Source organism: Hyalella azteca, unplaced genomic scaffold, assembly GCF_000764305.2.
Source record: "Hyalella azteca isolate HAZT.00-mixed unplaced genomic scaffold, Hazt_2.0.2 contig346, whole genome shotgun sequence".
Lineage (NCBI taxonomy): Eukaryota > Metazoa > Arthropoda > Malacostraca > Amphipoda > Hyalellidae > Hyalella > Hyalella azteca.
Window position 1 is genome coordinate 587 of NW_025930699.1, and position 20,430 is coordinate 21,016.

General features: G+C 37.6%; 2 protein-coding genes across 2 annotated transcripts; both read left to right on the forward strand.

Moving 5' to 3' along the window:
* Positions 1-2,455: 2,455 nt before the first annotated feature.
* Positions 2,456-9,463, forward strand: LOC108671672 (protein UBASH3A homolog). The gene is made up of 10 exons (XM_047879499.1): positions 2,456-2,616; positions 2,805-2,952; positions 3,243-3,335; positions 3,496-3,681; positions 4,571-4,770; positions 5,292-5,486; positions 5,818-5,893; positions 6,002-6,893; positions 7,041-7,150; positions 7,494-9,463. The coding sequence occupies exons 1-10, from the start codon at positions 2,516-2,518 to the stop codon at positions 7,623-7,625; spliced, it is 2,133 nt and encodes a 710-aa protein (XP_047735455.1). The 5' UTR covers positions 2,456-2,515; the 3' UTR covers positions 7,626-9,463.
* A 3,313-nt stretch (positions 9,464-12,776) lies between these two features.
* Positions 12,777-20,144, forward strand: LOC108671673 (4-hydroxyphenylpyruvate dioxygenase). Its single transcript, XM_047879502.1, has 11 exons — positions 12,777-12,897; positions 13,430-13,456; positions 14,976-15,038; positions 15,410-15,514; positions 15,670-15,795; positions 16,179-16,241; positions 16,288-16,331; positions 16,916-17,108; positions 17,613-17,732; positions 18,719-18,958; positions 19,769-20,144. The coding sequence occupies exons 1-11, from the start codon at positions 12,895-12,897 to the stop codon at positions 19,841-19,843; spliced, it is 1,059 nt and encodes a 352-aa protein (XP_047735458.1). The 5' UTR covers positions 12,777-12,894; the 3' UTR covers positions 19,844-20,144.
* Positions 20,145-20,430: the final 286 nt, after the last annotated feature.

Below are 20,430 nucleotides of genomic sequence, written 5' to 3' on the forward strand. Positions count from 1 at the left end.
AGTAGAAAGTAGTGAGTAGTAGTAGTAGTAGTAGCAGTAAGTAGAAAGTAGTGAGTAGTAGTAGTAGTAGTAGCAGTAAGTAGAAAGTAGTGAGTAGTAGTAGTAGTAGTAGCAGTAAGTAGAAAGTAGTGAGTAGTAGTAGTAGTAGTAGCAGTAAGTAGAAAGTAGTGAGTAGTAGTAGTAGTAGCAGTAAGTAGAAAGTAGTGAGTTGTAGTAGTAGTAGTAAGTAGAAAGTAGTGAGTAGTAGTAGTAGTAGTAAGTAGAAAGTAGTGAGTAGTAGTAGTAGTAGTAAGTAGAAAGTAGTGAGTAGTAGTAGTAGTAGTAAGTAGAAAGTAGTGAGTAGTATTAGTAAGTAGAAAGTAGTGAGGAGCAGTAGTAGTAGTAGTAGTAGTAGTAGTAGTAGAAGTACTAGTGAGTAGTTGTAGTAGAAATTAGTGAGTAGAAAGTAGTCCTCGAGTTGAACGTGCTGTTGAATTAACTACAAGTGTTGTTGCAGGCGTGGAGCAGGAGGCGGACCTCAGCGACCACACGTGGCTCCTGAAGCACCTCAAGAGCCTGCCTGCCTTCCCGCAGGTATTGTGGTCCTTGTTGTTGTGGTCCCGGCATTGTTATTGTGGTCCCGTCATTGTTGTTGTGGTCCCGGCATTGTTATTGTGGTCCCGTCATTGTTATAGTGGAAGGGATATCATCAACAGATATTTATATAATGGACTGAATGTGGAAAGATCCTGAATGTCCAGATCCTGATTTCTAAGCTTTCAGGTCCTACTTTCGAATATGCTATTCATACTGGTCATTTTAATACCCCTCTAGAATTCCTCAGTCCACACTGCTTTTAACTACATGATATATGAGCAAACCAGTTAAAGTACGGTATCATGGATATTGGCATCATCATACTCATATATTGATATTATTTAAATTTTCAAGTAGATCAAGAAATTCATAATGAACTGATTGCTAAAAAAATCTCTTGTTTGCTCTATGCATTGAACTGACTGTAGATAGCATCCTAAAGTGATTAGCAGGGTGCAGTCTGCATATAATCTTGAATTTAAACTCTCTAGAAGATAAGAAAACACCCACATGAAACTAAAGGTTTAGGGCTCCAAAGTGACATATTTTCAATAATGCTCTAATTTTGGAGCTTGATTTTCAAGTTGGCAGCTGAGAAAAATTTATAAGCATTGACATTGGGTTTTTTGCCTTAAATCCTTTTTTAATCCATGTAAGACAATTTTCAAACAGTAACAGGTTATGCACCATATCTCTTCATTTTACGGTACATATAGAAACAAAAACATTTTACCTACTTTCAAGCATTAGTGGCAATTCCATCTATCTCAAGAAGTTTCAAATGGTTTTTCTCTTGATCAGGCTTTAAATATGCATTTCTTAATTAACATAAATTAACACTTTTGTAACTAAGGGGACATCTTGGTCCAAAACCACTAAGTTGGAATAGCATTAATGACAATAAATGTATCAGAGACAATAGACAAACCCATTAATGCTGATAATTATTTTCTGTAATTTTTTGAGGTTTCCTGTGAGAATATTATCACTTGTAATGGTAATAAATAAAAAATATGTTCAAATATTTATTTTTCATTGTATGTGAAAAATTATAGCTTAGTCCCATTATGAACTGGGCTAAATATTTCATTATTTAAATGACTTTAGAAACATTATATCACAATAATCACATAATACTAGCATATACAGCATTAAAAACATTCACTTTATCAAAAAAAGTCTGCATTAAACTCATAAATAATATACATTTATAACAAATTACCAACCTCTCACTGCTATGATATCAAGCTGTCCTGTCAGACACCTGGTCCTTATAATCTTTGAATGTTAACTGAACAGGGAGTAGTCAGCCAGCAGAACCATTCGTTGCCAAAACACATACAAGAGGTGTATCAAACCTACGCAATACGCATCCACCTGTATATTTACAAATGGATATTTTGTTCTCTGCTAGTTCATGATGGAACCGCTTGGCATTAATGGGTTAAGTTGTAGAATAATTATGGTGAATAATGAAATATTTTGATGGAGTGATAATGAGGTTTTGTGAGATTACCTCTTCTTACCAATATCTGGATTGCTTGTTAAGAGTTACCTACAGTATGTAAGAATGATATAAATTTTCACTTTCTTTAGTAATATCAAAACTAGTGAATCTTGGAATTGCAACAAACATTAGAAGTATAACACAAAAATAACTTGAGGTCACCGACGGATGGACAGACAGACAGACGGACATGGCAAGCACAATAGTGCATTTTTTCCATAAATGAGAAAATGTGCTAAAAAGAATATTGAATCTAGAAAAATCCAAAAAATATTTGAGGCTTTGTTGGCTAATGGTTTGCACTAAATATTGATCTCATTGTTTTCTCTATTGTATATCAATGTGTTTCATAGCAACATATGTTTTCACGTTTCAGGTGTGTGTGAGCTTTGATGTCCAACTGTCCTAGTGTGTTAATTATTCATTAGTAATATGAGCCTCAGATCAACTGACCTTAATATGCAACCTTATCCTGTACAATATAATCAGTCTCTGGAGCTTCTCCAGCAAATGGGCTTTCCATATAAACGAGCGTAAGTTGAGAATTTTTTTTTCTTATGATTTTGTGGAACCATTTAATATTTTTCTTAATGTTAATATCTTGTACTATTTAGATCTTATGAAATATAATTTTCAAGATTTTATAACAGAAACTTATGAAGTAATAATAATAATTTGTGCTCTATTTTTTGTTGAATTTTCATTGGAAACAATTTTTCAGGCAAAAAGCCTTGGCTGCCACAGGAAACAGAAGTGTTCAACTTGCATCTGACTGGCTGGCTGCTCACTACAATGACCCTGAGTTGGACGAGATACAAGCTCGTGAATATGTGCTATACCTGAGACCAGCTGGGCCTCTCAACACTCAGGTATGTAATGGACTTATGGATTTATTATTAGATTAAAATTTATTTAGGCTTTGATTTCTTGACTTAGGTAGTTTATAAGAAATTTTTTTGTAATATGTTGAAAAAGTTTTCTGTTCCTTTGAAATTAGAATCATAGAATACCCATTCCAGTTGATAGTTCTCAAGCATCAGAGTTACCTACTTCTTGAAATCAGTGAGGAGATGAATGACTATTCTCTTTGCTATTGAAGTTTATTGCCTAACAGACCTTGCTGCATTTAGAGTTAGTTTTTTACATTTTATTTTTACAGATCTATGAATTCTGGGAACAAATGCTTGAAAATGTTGGCCGCAATGCTGCCCAAAATCTCATGCCGCACATCACACTTTGCTCTCACTTCAAGGTATCTATTATCTTTTATTATTTTATATTAGGTTGAATAAATTGAAAATGTTTAGCATCTTGTTTGCTTTCATTTCACTATACTAAATAGTGAAATGAAAATAGTAAACTAAGTTTATTTATGATTAATGTAAACAATGTGTTGTCTTTTTCTTCTTGAGGTGTCAGATGAACATAGTGCAGAGCTGAGCGAGATGATGACAAGTGCAGCCAAGTCTGTACTGAGCGCCACACCTCTCCCCCTGCCACTACCTCTTGAGAAGTACATCTCTCCTAATTACATGGGACTCTTTGTCACTTCTCCTGCTGCCCCTGTACTCCACAGTCTGAAGCGCCATTTCATACAAGTCAGTCGTTCGGATAATCTTACTTTGCATTCCTGAAGACCTTTTATTTATGGATTAAACTTGAACAAATCCCTCAGGCATCAAGTTTATTCCTCTGAAAATATATTGCTTGAAAATAAAAATATTCCTTAAATGAAATGAAATTTTTACATTGAATGGAACTCGTGCATTTTGTCAGCTGGCTACGAGCGTTTGCCCTGGCGTGAGCGGCAGCACCACAGAAGAAGACCTTCACCTGACGCTGGCATACGGCTACACCGCGCAGCAGTTCCTCAAGCTCGAGCAATACGTCAAGACTGCAGTCCTCCGCGCCCGCCTCCTGGGAGCTCTGTCTCTACTCCAGAGAACCGCGCTTCAATGGACTCGACTTGTACAAGTAAGATTTGTTCAGTACTTAACTCGTTTTATTTTTGGATTAAACTTGAACAAATCCCTCAGACATCAAGTTTATTCCTCTGAAAATATATTGCATAAAAATCAAAATATTCTTTAAATGAAATGTTTAACTTTGAATGGAACTCGTGCATTTGGTCCGCTTGCTACGAGTGTTTGCCCTGGCGTGAGCGGCAGCACCTTTAACTTTATTAATAATCTTGAAAAACTCCGCCAGGCATCAAGTTTATTCCTCTGAAAATATATTGATTAAAAAATAAAAACAGTCTTTAAATGAAATAAAATGTTTAACATTGAATGGAACTCTTGCATTTGGTCAGCTTGCTACGAGCGTTTGCCCTGGCGTGAGCGGCAGCACCTTTAACTTTTTGAATAATCTTGGAAAAATCCGTCAGGCATTAAGTTTATTCCTCTGAAAATATATTGATTGAAAAATAAAAAGTCTTTAAATGAAATAAAATGTTTAACATTGAATGGAACTCTTGCATTTGGTCAGCTTGCTACGAGCGTTTGCCCTGGCGTGAGCGGCAGCACCACAGAAGAAGACCTTCACCTGACGCTGGCATACGGCTACACCACGCAGCAGTTCCTGAAGCTCGAGCAATACGTCAAGACTGTGCAGGCCTCCGCGCCCGCCTCCTGGGAGCTCTGTCTATACTCCAGAGAACCGCGCTTCAATGGACTCGACTTGTACAAGTAAGATTTGTTCAATGTCATAATATCATGGCGATGGGAGATTATTAGTTTTGGCATACTATGACAAGTGCAACATTCAGCTGTGTTGTTACATTTCACTTTTGCTTTGTATTGTTGTTGTTGTTACCTTGTCTACATTGTAACCTTTGTCTACGTTGTTACAATTGTCTTCTTTGTAATATTGGTTTCCTTTATTTCAGTTTTCTTTTTGACATGAGTATTGTTCGTTGTTTTCATCATTATGAATTCATTTACGTTTTTGGACTCTCCATTGCATGTTTCAGCTCTCTGATATCACAGTTCTCTGTGCCATTATTGGAATGGTCAAACTTTTCAACGTTTTACAGGATCATGTTTTGATTTATAGCTTCCTGCAGCTTATAGTGATAGACTACAACGCAAGACTTGATACTGCAGGACGCAAGACTGGATACGCCAAGCATGTTTAAATTTATAATACTTTTTTCATCGTTTTCTTTGCTTTTAAATTCTTATATATTTATCGATACTGTGTGTTCCAGGTCAGTGCGCCGACACAGGCCCTCGCACAGCGACGAGCTTGCGCTCATGGCGGACGAGTACGTCGTGATCAACGGCAACGACGCGTCGTCGGACGGCTGGGTCAGGGGCGTCTCGTGGCTCACGGGGTGCTCGGGGCTAGTGGCGCTCGTGTGCCTGGTCAGAGTGCCTGACTCCGATGCCTGGACCCTGCATCGGTAAGTCAGAGGCTTGTCATGGAAATTTGCTGGGAATATGCTTTGTGCTTGCTTTTAGTAATTTAAGAATTTCAAATCACTTCAATGTTAATTTAAAATATTTTTCTGGATCATATTTTGACAAGCTTCCAGCAAGTCTTGCATTTATTGTTGGTTTTGTTTTGATGTCCGTAAAAATCGTATATTCAAGTTGATTTAAACATCACAATTATATTCAACTTGCTTAAAATGTCCAATACTGTTTCAGTCTGTGTAGTTTCAGTACAGGTATTTTTTATTTAGGGAATAATCTTTCACTTTCAAGACCTTAAATTCAGATTCCTATTTACAGGAGTCTGACGATCGGTGCTGACGGCTTTTCCCTGGACGTGAGCGACGATGACTGCGCCCCGCAGGTTTTTGCAGAGGAACTGNCTTAAATTCAGATTCCTATTTACAGGAGTCTGACGATCGGTGCTGACGGCTTTTCCCTGGACGTGAGCGATGAAGACTGCGCCCCGCAGGTTTTTGCAGAGGAACTGGTGCCCTCACCCCCACCTCGCTCCTCCAGCTGCCACGGGACCACATTTGAGTGCGACCCGCTGCCTAGTGGACTCAGTCTTTCATTGCTCAACATCCTGGGACACAGCGAGGGCTCGCGCCGTAGCATGGCTTCCCTCTTAGGAGCTGGCTCTTCAGAATGCGTTAAGAACCCACTGTACAACTGCCCCCCATACCGCACTCACCGCAGCATATCCGAGGAGGGGAGCAGTGAAAAAAGTCCCGAAACAACACGTAGATCGCACAGGACGATTCTGCCCAGCAACTTCGGTAGCCTCACTCGATCTACTCCATCTCTGGTCTTCCCTATCCCGGGGCCGCGACGTCTAATTGTTATGCGGCACGGCGAGCGCGCCGATTTTACTTTCGGTGACTGGTGTAAAGTTTGCTTCGATAAAGAAGGTCGATACAAGCAAGCAGACCTGAACTTGCAGCCAAGTGTACCTTCACGAGCTGACATGCCTCAAGCTTTCATCAAAGATTGTCCTTTGACGAGGATAGGAGAGATGCAAGCCCAATTAGTAGGAGAAGGGTTTGCCGCGACCCACACTCCCATCCATCATGTTTACTGCAGTCCTTCTCTTCGCTGTGTAATGACAGCCACGAGTGTGCTGCGTGCCATGAAGCTCATGGATAGAATGCCTCTTAAAATTGAGCCAGGACTCTTCGAGTGGCTTGCTTGGTATCCCGAAGGAGTGCCACGGTTCATGACGAATGAAGAGTTAACTAGCGCTGCGTTCAATATAGACCTCAGCTACCGGCCAGTGTTGTCCACCTCGAAGCTCTCAACTGATGAGACATGCGAACAATATTATGCCAGGAGCAGCCAGGTCACCAACTCAATATTGGCGGCAACTAAATTCCAAGGTAGATGGCTACTGATGAATCATTCCTTTCATCATGTCATTCTCAATGCTGAATTATATTATTATACAACTAACTAATTTTATCAGCCCGATACGTATCCATTTATTTTGAGATGCACAGAAATGACATATGGTCTTCATTTTTCAGGAGGTTCAGTGCTGCTGGTAGCGCACGCTGCTTCGCTCGACACCTGCACCAGACAACTCGTAGGCGCCCACCCTCGCAATTCTTCTGGCATGACCTCGCTGGTGCAAAAGGTCTGCGTTCTTGCAGTTATAAAGCAATGTTTCATGGGTTCTCTTATGGATATGTGTGTTTAAAACCTCGTTCACTCGGAAAAAAATAAAGTAATAGTACTCTCAAGTAAACCTGAACTTAGTAGAGAGACGAGACCTCTTACCGAATAAAGCACTTGGTAATATGTATAGGTAACATTTCTGTGCATTGTGTCATCATAATTGGTGTGATGAACGTAGCTACTTATTGTATTGTGTCTCCTCGGTACTTTCTTTTCTTCCCATAATCTGCCGTGATGTGCTTTGTGATGATTTCCTTCGCAAAAAGGGGAAAATCGTGAAATGTTGGTCGTTGTATGCTTAGGTGCCGTACTGCGCTGTTGCCGTCGCTGAGGAGTCTCCAGCTGAGGGCCTATGCAATCTCGTAGAGCCGCCCTTCAGGAGCCCCACGCACGCTTCCAATCCTTCGTATGACTGGACGATCTGGCGCCAATGAACACGTGTCTACTCAACCGCTGCTGAAAGGAGAGCAATCATGGCGGGCCCCGGTTATAACAGGCAGGAATCGCCTGTTATAAAATTCTAAAAATTGGATTTGGAATCCTTAATTTGCTGAAAATAATTTTCTATTCTTCAGACTGATATTTTAATTAAATGACAACTAAAATATACTACGTCCACGTGCGATTCTGATTAAAATCCCTCTTAATTCTCTCGGCGCCTTTTTTTATTTTGGTAGTAAAATTGAGAGCATATAAAAAGATCAATGTATTTATCATTGATGCTTATATACCGAGATCGTGTATGGTTTTACTTTTTTAAGGTTTTAAAGGCCCTACTCCTTTACCCTTTCGTGAATTCGGGTTTATTTGTGCTCTTATTACGTCGTTCGCCATACCTTATTTCTAGCCATTTCTCAGGTTCTCTATTAATTTTATTCGTTGTTGAGGTGTTGCGTTCATCTTTAATGTACAAAACTAGAATGTAAACTTGGCTATATGTGCAGTTATTTTACTTTTTTGGTTACCCCGCACCTGTGTTTGGGAGTTCAACCATCACTCTCTGGAGCGGCAACTTACATGTAGCTCGCCTGATGTTCTAATCTGCCTCTCATCCATTTTGATATTAAGTGTTACTAATTTTTGTCGGGTCAATACGGAAAATTTTCATGTGATGCAGTGCAATCTTTCTACGTCTCTATCTTATTCTCTTGGAGAAAATGCTTCCTTATTAGTTTTTGAATGCCACTTTTTAGTTCAAAAGCAAGTCTTCAAGAAGGGTTGAGTACAAGTGACTTGTCATAATCATTCCATATTGACTGTATGACATAAGATTTATTTATGTTTCATGTGCCATTCTTGTCTTACATCCGAGTCTGTTTTTTTAATCGAATCCTGTTTTGGTTCCGCCACGTAATCGAAAAATTGGTTCTCGATTTGTACAAGATGTTTTGCTCAGAGAATTTATTGTAAAATTTGCTACTTAAACCTTCATACTCTAGTATTAGATTTTGGCAGCTAGTGTTCAGATAAACAATGGGCTTTATTCAGAGATTTATCAATTACTTACAAAATCTTTTGTTTGAAGCAAATTTTTATCTATTATTTGCCGAAAATTTATCGTAAATTTGTGCCAAGTTAGCCATTACATGCGAATCTCAGAACTGAATACTTTGTACATTGCAAAGCTAGAGAAAGCATCAATACCTTTTCTTTTTGAATACAATCTGCAATGTAAAAATATAGACCAATTCATTATTGCGTGTTACGTCATGTAACATAGCTTTCTAACTCTCGACAGCGCCTTGAATCAAATATTTTTTACTGCAATCTTGGCTGTGATCTCAAATTTCATGTATGAATTTCGCACTCGGGTGAAAATTTTTATTTCGTACTTTTCTGGTGCAATGCAAGTCAACCTAATATTTTTGTTCCCCGAGAAGGCAGACCATCTTGGGTTGTGCGTGCTTCTCATTTCCAGAAATTAGTGGTTTTAAATCACATGATTTGCTCCGTGATATTCATCTTAGAAGGGTTTTAATAAATGGAAATAAATTTTAGAGCTTCCTGATCAAAATGTGTCACAATTGTTTGTATAGAACCTTAGCAGACACATAATTGTACATCTACTCTATTACTGTATGAATCTCGTGCGTTTGGAAGCTTTTTTAGATATTTACTGATATTTTCTGAAACCCTGATCCGTAGTGAAATATTTTCTAGTATGCGAGTTTAGTGGAGTAAATCATTTAATATTCGTTTTAGCGGCAGCTTAGTTTACTGTGCCAAGCAATCGTAACAAGATCCTCTTTGTTTGCTGTTCTCATCTTGTCTGCCCGTAATGTGTAATAAATATTTTATATTAGAGGCCTCTTGAACGAGTTTAATCACAATTCGTTACATCCGACGTGGTCTAATCTCAAATATTTAACTTCGAATTGTTTTATTAGTGATAATTATCGACAGACCTCCTGTTGATTAGTTTTTTGTACTTCAACAGTGCGTTGTAGTTACACGATTCTTTGTCTATTACTTCGTGGCATCGATATTACTTATTCTGTATTTGTATAGACGTTTTTCGTAGTTAGGTTAAACTTGGAAGACATTCGATGAGCGACTATGATTTAGGGGCCTCTACATTAGAACATTGAGGCCGAAGTGAAGTGATAACCAGGGTTGATTTGTACTGAAATTAATAGCAAATATCAAAACACAAATAGTCCTGACTCCCCTCATAAATTACAAGCACACGTGTATTTCTGGTACCATTTGTTTTTGTAAATAGTTTTAGTTTTAATTCGTTAGTTCTTTCGAGTGTAACGAATCACACTCGCTCGAAACAGAGACGAACGCCCGCCATTGTTTGAGCTGCTAACTGCTCTGTACCCACCGTTGGACTGTGATGCTAAAACTCTTACAATATTGTATTCACTGTTACAATATGGTATTTGTTGTTACAATATTGTATTCACTGTTACAATATGGTATTTGCTGTTACAATATGGTATTTGCTGTTACAATATGGTATTTACTGTTACAATATGGTATTTGCTGTTAAAATGTGATATACGTCGTTTTCAGAGCGATTATTGCTTGTTGATTGTTAGCCTGAGTCAAAGTTTATGATTACGTCTTCAAACGGACTTTTACCACGTATGTACACATTTATTTCTAAGAGATTTATTTTAATTTGGGTGTTTTAGATGTACTTATTTCTTTGTAAGGAGAATATTTCAAGTGTTTTTGATGCATCAGTGAGGTGGCACGTAAACATCATGGTGCGTGCCATCGCGCATACTTTCCTTCTTCGCGGTTGAGACTCGTTTCCTGCCTCATGGTTGAACTAATACTAATGTATTAGTATTAGTTGTAACTAATACTAATACTTAGTTGTAATTAATACATTAATAATGTAACTAATGTATTAATTCAACCATGGCCTGCCTCTCCTCTTTGCGAATAGTTTTTTATGACGTGAAACGTATCTTTTTATTTTCTATTTATAATAGATAGATATATTTTGTTATTGATGCGGCATTTTCCCAAGGTTATATGATATTTTTTGTTATTGATATGATCTTCACCGCACTGCAATGTTTCCTTCTATACCGAGTTTTCATGTGGTAATTTTCGGGGCACGAGTAGCGAACTGAAAGATGAGCCTGAGCTGCCGTGGCAATAGCACACGGTAAAGCCTACGCAGCTAACATAGGCGCAGTCTGTCTTGGTTGATTTTATTTTTCAGACTTGCTTCATTATTTATGAAATACGCACCGCTCGTATATAGTGCGGCCATTTGTGGCTTGTACGCGCCACTTCCAACAGTCGCGACACTTTTTCAATACCGAGATTTTTTCGTGTGAAATTAAATTAAATTAAATCTTTCGTGAAAGATTCATCTGACACTTATGTTACGAACGTGAAAGTAGTTCATTGTACAGTCGCCTTTAGTTATACGTCTTACTTTACATTCCAGTTCATCATAAACTCGTTTCTTCGTGCAGGATTTACACACGTATCCCCTCACGGAAATATGCGTTGTAGTTCCGTGATGTTCTAAGTGTCGATAATTATTATAATAATAAATTCTTTATTATTCTCTTCTGAGGAATATATTATGCAATCTCGCATTTGCTTTCGACTTTTGATTTCCACCCTGCTTACCTTCGATGCAATCTGATATTTGTTCTCGTATGTAAGCTTCCTTCTTCGTATATGTTATTTGCTGCTAAAATTGCAATCTTGACGCTCATCCACATGTTGCATTTGAATTCTGCTAAGTTTTCATTTGTATAAATTTAATTTTTTCTACATTCATATGGATATCCTCGGTGATAAATTGGTCTATAAATTCCAACGTTTATTACAATTGAATACTTTTTTCGCCTCATGTTCAGTCTATCCGACTCTTGAAGAATATAATGCGGGCAAGAAAAATCTACAAGAGCAGCCAAGCGAGTAGGCCAGGCTTGGCTGGTGATTGGCTGGATTAGGTGGGCGTGTGAGAAGGAGGCTTGCTATTGGCTGGCTGGAATGGACGCGCAAATATTTTGTTCAAAAGGATTTTTTTTAGCAGTACTTGCTTAGGAGCTCGAGGTCACAATTTACAAATTCTGTTCAAAATTCGTGCCTACATCGTTTACTAAAATTTTGTATCACAGAACGCGAGAAATTCGTACTCAAGATAATAATTTCATCATCGAGAATTTGTCGTATTGGTCCAGGGCAGTTTTTGGATGTTGTATTTGCACATAAACGAAATCGGGAGAGAATCCTTCTGCGAAAATTCACGATTTAAATTATTTGTTTTTATCGAATTTTTTTCTTTCAGGTGAAATGCTTGTTGCGGTAATGCACAAACGTAATTTTACGCTGTCCATGATATAAGGCATGATTATTAACAAATTAATAAGGAAAAAATTATTCCTAACTTGATATCACTTTTATTTTATTATTATTTTTTTTGTCTTGGTACGAAGGACATATACTGGACACACGGTATTTAAATGATCTGGCGCCGCTATTCTCGTACGATGGCCGCGATGTGAGAGCTTGCGGGCCTACCGGTTTCAAGTTATTAATGGGCGATATATTTTGGTATCCTACTGACGCTGTTTCCAAGCCAGCAGCGCGTTGCAATCAAGGTGTTTGCTCCACCATTTGGTCTGAGATTACTTCGAGCCGATATAAATTTAAAATTATTTAATAGACGAATATTTCAACGTATTGTTCATTATAAGATTTCTTTGACTCTAAGATAGAGGGTTGGAAGAATTTTATCAATAGTTTTTAATACCCAACGAATGAAGTATATTGCCTGTAAACAATTAATGTAGATTGGGATACTAAATTTGTATTTGAGATCACTACATTTATGGGGTTTGTCCGCAAAATCTTAAATAAAAGCTTGCTGTAGCCGATACTGTTCATCTCTAGCTGGAATAAAACTATTCTCAGTACCCGCACATATAACAGAGCAAAGCATCGTAAACGCATATGACCACATCTCAAAACTAGAAGCTATACCGCGACGCGAAGATCGCATCAGATAAAACATTTCACCCTGGAGCATCGCTGTGGCCTAACCGGTACCTCGACATCACCTCAGCAGTTCAGGAAAACCTGATCCCGAGCTCCTTTACTGGGCAGCTCCAGCACTGCGTTCTATGGGAGTCTTGCTGCATACAACCTCGAACTCGGTGCGCTTCCTGGTCGTCTCTTCAACCTGCCTCACGCTGCTCAGAATCCGGGAAAAAATCTTCAATCATGGTAAGGGAGAGAGAACTTGCTGTTTATAATTATTTTCAAAATTTCGTAATTGCTAGCATGTCTCATTTTTTCATTTGTGTATGAAGACTTCACTATAATAGGGAGTTCAACAATATATGATTTGTATTGATGAATATGTAAATCAAACTCTGTGAGTTCTGGATACGCACTCTTCACTGCTTCGGATAACCTAGAAAAAAAAACGCATTCCCTCAATTAAATTTTTTAATGCAAAAAATTAGCCTTATTGTGCAAGGTTATATGTCCATAGAAAACTGACAATAATTCTACAACTAGTTAATAATTTGTCTTACAGAACTGAATGCACCTTAATTAATCAAAACGGCTGTGTATAACATACCGTACTGCATGCGTTATGTCATGGAATTGTGAAATTTACTTGTAACTCGTATAACAAGTTTCATCAATGTATTTTAAGTACATGTGTATTGCAAAGCTTCTTAAGTTTCATCAATGTATTTCAAGTGCGTTTCCATTGCACAGTTGCTTACATTTTTTACCTATTTTACAGACGACCTACACTGACAAAGGACCAAAGGTAAGTCGAATTCTATCGTTATTAATGGATCAAATGCGTATAAAATTAATCGACTGTAACCGGATTTTTGCCAGTTGTCTCTGATCTCGATGTTAAATCAATGTGATTTTCAGAAGCTTTTTATGAGAAAACTAAATTCTAATTTCCATTTCTTAACGTAGTTAGTTTATCAGTTTAAATGCGATTCTCTGTTAACCCTAACTTACAACCTGTTCAGTTTAAAGGTCTCGCGTCAAACTGCGTAGAATCCCATGGTCTCATAACCCTCAGTGTTAAACCTTCCACTGACAAGCACTACGCATCTTTACTCTTGTTTTGTATGTGTTATACTCTAAAAACTTTATGATGGCTCTAACGATGGATACATTATAACAAGAATATAGATTTTGGTTATGCGATAGTAGGTAAACGAGGAGTGTATTTATTTCTCATCTCCATGGAATTATGCCTTGATTCTGTTGAGCGCTTATTGCGCATGCAAATGAATCAACTCAAATTTCAAATATATTATTCAGTAAAATACAATCAAGCCCTTTAAATACAAATCGAGAATTTTTAGCTTTAATTTAAACTATTGCGTTAGTATTATAATCTTCCTCGCTTCAGTCAAAACCTGTGAACAATTTCAACTGAAATTTAAATTCTCTCCTGCAAAAAATATGAACAACGTGGCGTGTTTCACGCAGCCTCGCCTGGCCTTGGATCCTGACTCCAGGCGATGGCTCGACTTGTATATACAAAGCCAAAGCAAATTCTCGCGACTATTCACGGCTGCTAAAAGATGTTTGTCACTAAGGATAATTCTGACTGCAAACAATTTATGTACCAACTAAAGAATGCTGATTATATCATGAAAATCACTTGAGAAAAATTGACGATTTTGGATTTAGGGTACTGACATGCATGACGAAAAATATTTTCATGTTTAGAATCAAAATCAAGTTTCATATATTTTTTATACATGTTTTAAGCTTCTCTATTTTTACTTATTCCTTCTATGACATGACAGATGGAACGTGTTTGCGACACGTGTGGTGCGTAATTAGCTGTATTTAACTTAAATATATCTCCATCCATAATTACCTTCATTAACCATCAACTACGCAGTTGTTTGTGTACGTATTGGAATTGTGTACGAAACTTTTTTGAAGTGTTCTTTTCTGCGAAGCGAAAAAAAAATCATTAACTTTCTACCAATGCATTCCATTGCCACGAGTGAGCAAGTGAGATTTATACTCCGGACAGTATACTCCGTATACTCGTACATATATAGCAAGTGAGATTTATACTCCGTATACTCGCATATAGCAAGAGATTTATATTTATATGAGATTTATACTCCGGATAGTATACTCCGTATACTCGTACATATATAGCAAATGGGATTTATACTCCGTATACTGGGATACAGAAATTGACATTTATATTCCGTTCATGTGAGGTATATAGAAAACATGGTAATTACATTATGTTCACTGCAGATTGCATGTAATTCAATTCATTTTATTTTCCCCCGTAGCCTGAAGCAGGCAAGTTCCTCAATTTTGACCACATACGCTTCTGGGTCGGCAACGCGAAGCAGGTGAGCGGCGGACACTTGGTCTACTATTATTAGCAACTCTTTCTATTATTGCACAACTGAACATATACTATTGAATTACAAAGCACCGGAGGAATTACTTCTACATTTAAGAACTGACATGGTATAATACAAGCCATTATCAAGTTTTATTTTGCATACTAATTTATTTTAAATTTTAGTTTTAATTTGAATGCCGTTATCATTGTTCATTACTCTCACGTTATCTGCTATATTCGAGATTGGTACTGATTAACAACAATAAATATAGTAATAAATACAATAAAAATGTAATAAAATATTTGATAATAAATAATAGTGAGTACATGCCTAGTGCACCGACTGTTTAATAATTTGCGTTTTCTCCCCCTGAGGCGGCGAGCTACTACTGCGTACGGCTAGGTTTCGAGCCGTACGCCTACCGCGGGCTTGAGACAGGCTCGCGTACCGTCTGTTCACATGCCGTCAAACAGAACAAGGTGATCTGATGCGGAAAACCCCGATTTGTTCTATTTCAGTATAGAAAATAATGGATACCAAAGATTGAATTTTTTAGAATTAATTCAGGCTATCACTGTTGCAACAAGAAGAGATAATTTGAGCGTATAAGATTACAGCGATGTGGCTGCCTCAGATCGTGTACGTGTTCGAGAGCGCCCTCATGCCCGACAACCAGGAGATGGGCCAGCACCTCGTCAGGCATGGCGACGGTGCCAAGGACGTCGCATTTGCCGTCGAAGACCTCGACGCCATCATGAAGGTTGCTAACCAGCTTTTATTTTGAAATTATTGTGATAATATTTAGGCCAGCTACGTAATGAACGTCGTGTGAGAATAACAAACTTTTTCTTGTGAAACCGACTGATGTAATTGAACCTTTTTTCTGTTTATTTGTTAGTTTTAAATCGATTGCGTCTAGGTTTTACATTTCTGACTTACAATGTCAGGTTCGAGTAACGATTAAATATGCCTTTTGTATTTATCCCAAAAGTAAAAATTGGAATTTTTTACCAAAGAAAAAAGGATTTTTTCCCCAAAAAAATAATAAATAAAAATTCATAAAGTAAAAACGAAATTTTTTTTCCGAAATGAAAACTGGAAATATTTTCCCCAAGTTGAATCATCCTGACTTTTGTACGACAGGTGGCAAAGCAGCGCGGTGGTCAAGTGGTGCGCGACATCTGGGAGGAACAAGACGACTGCGGCGTAGATATTGCATAAACATTTATATAACAATGTTTAGTATGTTTAGAAACTTGCAACTTCATACGAAAATATCTTGAAGACTTTATTCAGGTAATAATTTACGTGAATATTCGTTAGACCTTTAATCACATGCATTATATAATAAGTAATAATAACGTACAATCGCGTCAGTACTCAGCACTGGTATATCCCTGCAAAATTTCTAATGGTTTCCCTAAAATTAAAAATTTACTATATTTCTGGCTATTTACGCTCACGTAGACATTAGAATATATCATCAAATAAGGGAAGAACACCTTTTGTAACGAATGTACGTAAAGGAATCTTCATCTTTGAACACACTATTATATCAAGTCACAATCCAGGAGAATTGAAACTTGTAACATCCTGTTATGTTCCTGCTACCAAGCTGTTGTGTTAAACGTTATGGTTCATTCGATTTAATTGATTTTTTTCCGTTTATGGAACATTCGACTTCTTTCAGTTTTTTCCCATTTATGGAACATTCGACTTCTTTCAGTTTTTTCCCATTTATGGAACATTGATGTTCATTGACTTTTTTCGTTTATGGAACATTCGAGTTTATCTAGTTTTTTTTTCGTTTATGGAATATTCGAGCTCATTTATTTTTTTCCGTTTATGGAACTTTGGATTTAATTGATTTTTTCGTGTAGCCCTGAGATCGGACTGAACTTCATCGACCACGTGGTGGGCAACCAGCCTGACCTGGAGATGGAGAACGTAGCGAAGTGGTACGAGGACAACCTCGCGTTCCACAGGTTCTGGTCGGTAGACGACAAGCAAATTCACACCGAGTACTCGGCATTGCGCTCCATAGTCGTGACTAACTGGGAGGAGACCATCAAGGTATTTAATTAAAGTTTATTTATTTCATTTATAACATCTAGTTGTTGCTACTCCAAACTGCTTCCACGATATATGCACAGCGCTTGGTAACATTTCTATTCAATAATACATCAATGCGTAGAAACTTTAGTATCACTCCTGATATGCATCGCTTTTAGCGTATAAATTAGTAATTATATCTAACTTGTACAAAATTTTCGGTTCGTTTGGAAACGTACGCAATTTTGAATCAATTGCACCCGTGACGAAGGGTTCAGAATCCTGATATTTCTATCGTTATCCCAATAAATTTACTTTATAGCCTCACCATTTAGTCGCTTACAAGAGCCTTCAACCACAGTCGCTCGATACTCGTAAAGCGAAAATCATATATCAATACAAGAACTTTTGTATCAATAAAGCGGAGGAAGTTGAACTCATTGCACGTGTATGAGCTAGAATAAGCGCACGTAAGATGACTGTAGATAAATAAAAGAAGTTAAATACACATGAAATTGTTCTCAGATGCCCATCAACGAGCCGGCTCCTGGCAAGAGGAAGAGCCAGATTCAGGAGTACGTGGACCACTACGGAGGAGCCGGAGTGCAGCATATCGCCATGAACACCAACGACATCATCAGGGCTGTGAGTGTGACAGTTATGCTCTACATGACGCATCATGTTATGCTCTACATGACGCATCATGTTATGCTCTACATGACGCATCATGTTATGCTCTACATGACNATGTAGCTGTCTCTTATACACATCTAGATGTGTATAAGAGACAGTGATAAGAGTGTGCCAGTGTGAATTGTTATTATGTTGTTATTATTATATCAAAATGATGCAATAAATCTTGGTGAATTTGGGCGAGTTTTCTCGAGAACTTCATCGAATTAATATGAAAATCGAGCAAGTTCTACATTGGCGTTCAGGATTAAACTTATGGGTTCTATAATAACAGTGACACAAATGCATCAATCCAAACATTTATTTTTTATTCACAATGATAAAGAAATTAAAACATCTAGACATTGTGCATATTTGCTGCATGTTCTTTGAAATATTTTTAATATGATTCTATTATAGCTGCTCCTTACAAGTTGAGTAAAGCTCACTTGATGAATTTCAGCAATATTCATCATAATCAATAAACACACATTATTCCCTATTAAACTCCCAAAACACAAACAATATTCTAGCCTTAATGCTTAACATCTGAGCACCTTAGCCTAAGCGAATATTTTAACCTCAAATCTCGCAGCAAATATTTTAACCTCCTTAATCTTGCAGCAAATATTTTAGCCTCCGTAATCTTGCAGCCAATGTTTTAACCTCCCTAATCTTGCAGCGAATATTTTAACCTCCTTAATCCTGCAGCGAATATTTTAACCTCCGTAATCTTGCTGCAAATATTTTAACCTCCATCTTGCAGTGAATATTTTAACCTCCTTAAACTTGCAGCAAATAATTTAACCTCTGTAATCTTGCAGCGAATATTTTAACCTCCTTAATCTTGCAGCACACATTTTAACCTCCATCTTGCAGCGAACATTTTATCCTCCTTAATCTTGCAGCGAATATTTTACCCGCCTTAATTTTGCAATCCTCTCCATGCGTGCGGCCAGATCTCCAACCTGCGCCAGCGTGGCATGGAGTTCCTCTCCGTGCCCAAGGTCTACTACAAGACTCTGCGGGAGCAGCTCTCCAAGTCCCGCACTAAAGTGGCCGAGGACATGGACATGCTCGAGAAGCTCAACATCCTCGTGGACTTTGACGAGGACGGCTACCTCCTACAGATCTTTACCAAGAACATGCAGGACCGACCAACTCTCTTCCTTGAAGTGATCCAGCGTCACAATCATCAAGTGAGCTGAACATTATGACGAGGTATCAACATTATTATGCTTCATTATACCAGGTGAGCCGAACATTATGACGAGGTATCGACATTATTATGCTTCATTATACCAGGTGAGCCGAACATTATGACAAGGTATCGACATTATTATGCTTCATTATACCAGGTGAGCCGAACATTATGACAAGGTATCGACGTTATTATGCTTCATTATACCAGGTGAGCTGAACATTATGACAAGGTATCGACATTATTATGCTTCATTATACCAGGTGAGCCGAACATTATGACGAGGTATCGACATTATTATGCTTCATTATACCAGGTGAGCCGAACATTATGACGAGGTATCGACATTATTATGCTTCATTATACCAGGTGAGCTGAACATTATGACAAGGTATCGACGTTATTATGCTTCATTATACCAGGTGAGCTGAACATTATGACAAGGTATCGACATAATTATGCTTCATTATACCAAGCGAGCCGAACATTATGACAAGGTATCGACATTATTATGCTTCATTATACCAGGTGAGCCGAACATTATTATGCTTGTACAAACTTAGCTCGGAAATTAATATTAACACAAGTGAGCTAGAAATCCGTTTTTGTAGATCAATGTTCCTCTGTTCAAAGAAATTCACCCCTAAAAGAGGACTTCATACGTAACATTTCAATTGAAAACTTGAATATGAAAAAATTCATTTCATAATTATGAACTTAAAAAATATTTTGTAACAGAAATCTTAAGTTTAAATGATGTTTCATCATGGTTGAGAACTTTAAAGATGTAACTGGATTCAATTTACAGGGCTTCGGAGCAGGCAACTTCAAGGCTCTATTTGAAGCAATTGAAATCGATCAAGCAGAACGTGGAAATTTGTAAATACCACAGAAGCGAAGAGAGAAGTTAAGCACAAAGAATCTTATTGGGAAATGTAATCCTCACCAATAAGCTGCTAACAATCATCGGCACATCTAGAAGTGGAGAGCGCAATGGAAAATGTACAGTACAAGTTGACCGGGCACGGAATACCGAGTCAGCAAAAATGCATTTCAAAATTACTCATGATATGTAGTGAGTAATTTTGTAACACCATATTGAAGCCTATGTTGATAGCCATCGCTTATTATCCCTATTATGGTAAATTAAGGTAAACGGATGTGAAATAAATGTCTGAGACGCACTTGAACCATGCTAATCCCTCGCAACATATAAAATCTAAACCTCCATTAATTAAGTAAATCTAAACCTCCATTAATTAGTTAAGTAATCCTCCATTAAGATTTAGATCCTGTGTACTTAAGTAATTACTTTACTTAATTAAGTAAAGTTTTACAAGAAGTGCAATACATAAACACGAAACACGATGGGATTCGAGTTCCTTATCAGGGTTTCAGTTTAACGAAAAGTTTTCGTTGACTTAATATAGAGATTCCCATAAGTACAGTACGCCGGATATAGTTTACTGA

Bases quoted from the DNA above. Each gene is read 5' to 3' on its own strand.
- LOC108671672 (XM_047879499.1), top strand. From the start codon at position 2,516: ATGAGCCTCAGATCAACTGACCTTAATATGCAACCTTATCCTGTACAA. The intron at 2,617-2,804 runs GTAAGTTGAGAA...ACAATTTTTCAG, and splicing joins GGCTTTCCATATAAACGAGC to GCAAAAAGCCTTGGCTGCCA. The intron at 7,151-7,493 runs GTCTGCGTTCTT...TTGTATGCTTAG, and splicing joins TGACCTCGCTGGTGCAAAAG to GTGCCGTACTGCGCTGTTGC.
- LOC108671673 (XM_047879502.1), top strand. The intron at 15,515-15,669 runs GTGATCTGATGC...TGGCTGCCTCAG, and splicing joins ATGCCGTCAAACAGAACAAG to ATCGTGTACGTGTTCGAGAG. The intron at 16,242-16,287 runs GTAGATATTGCA...TAGTATGTTTAG, and splicing joins AGGAACAAGACGACTGCGGC to AAACTTGCAACTTCATACGA.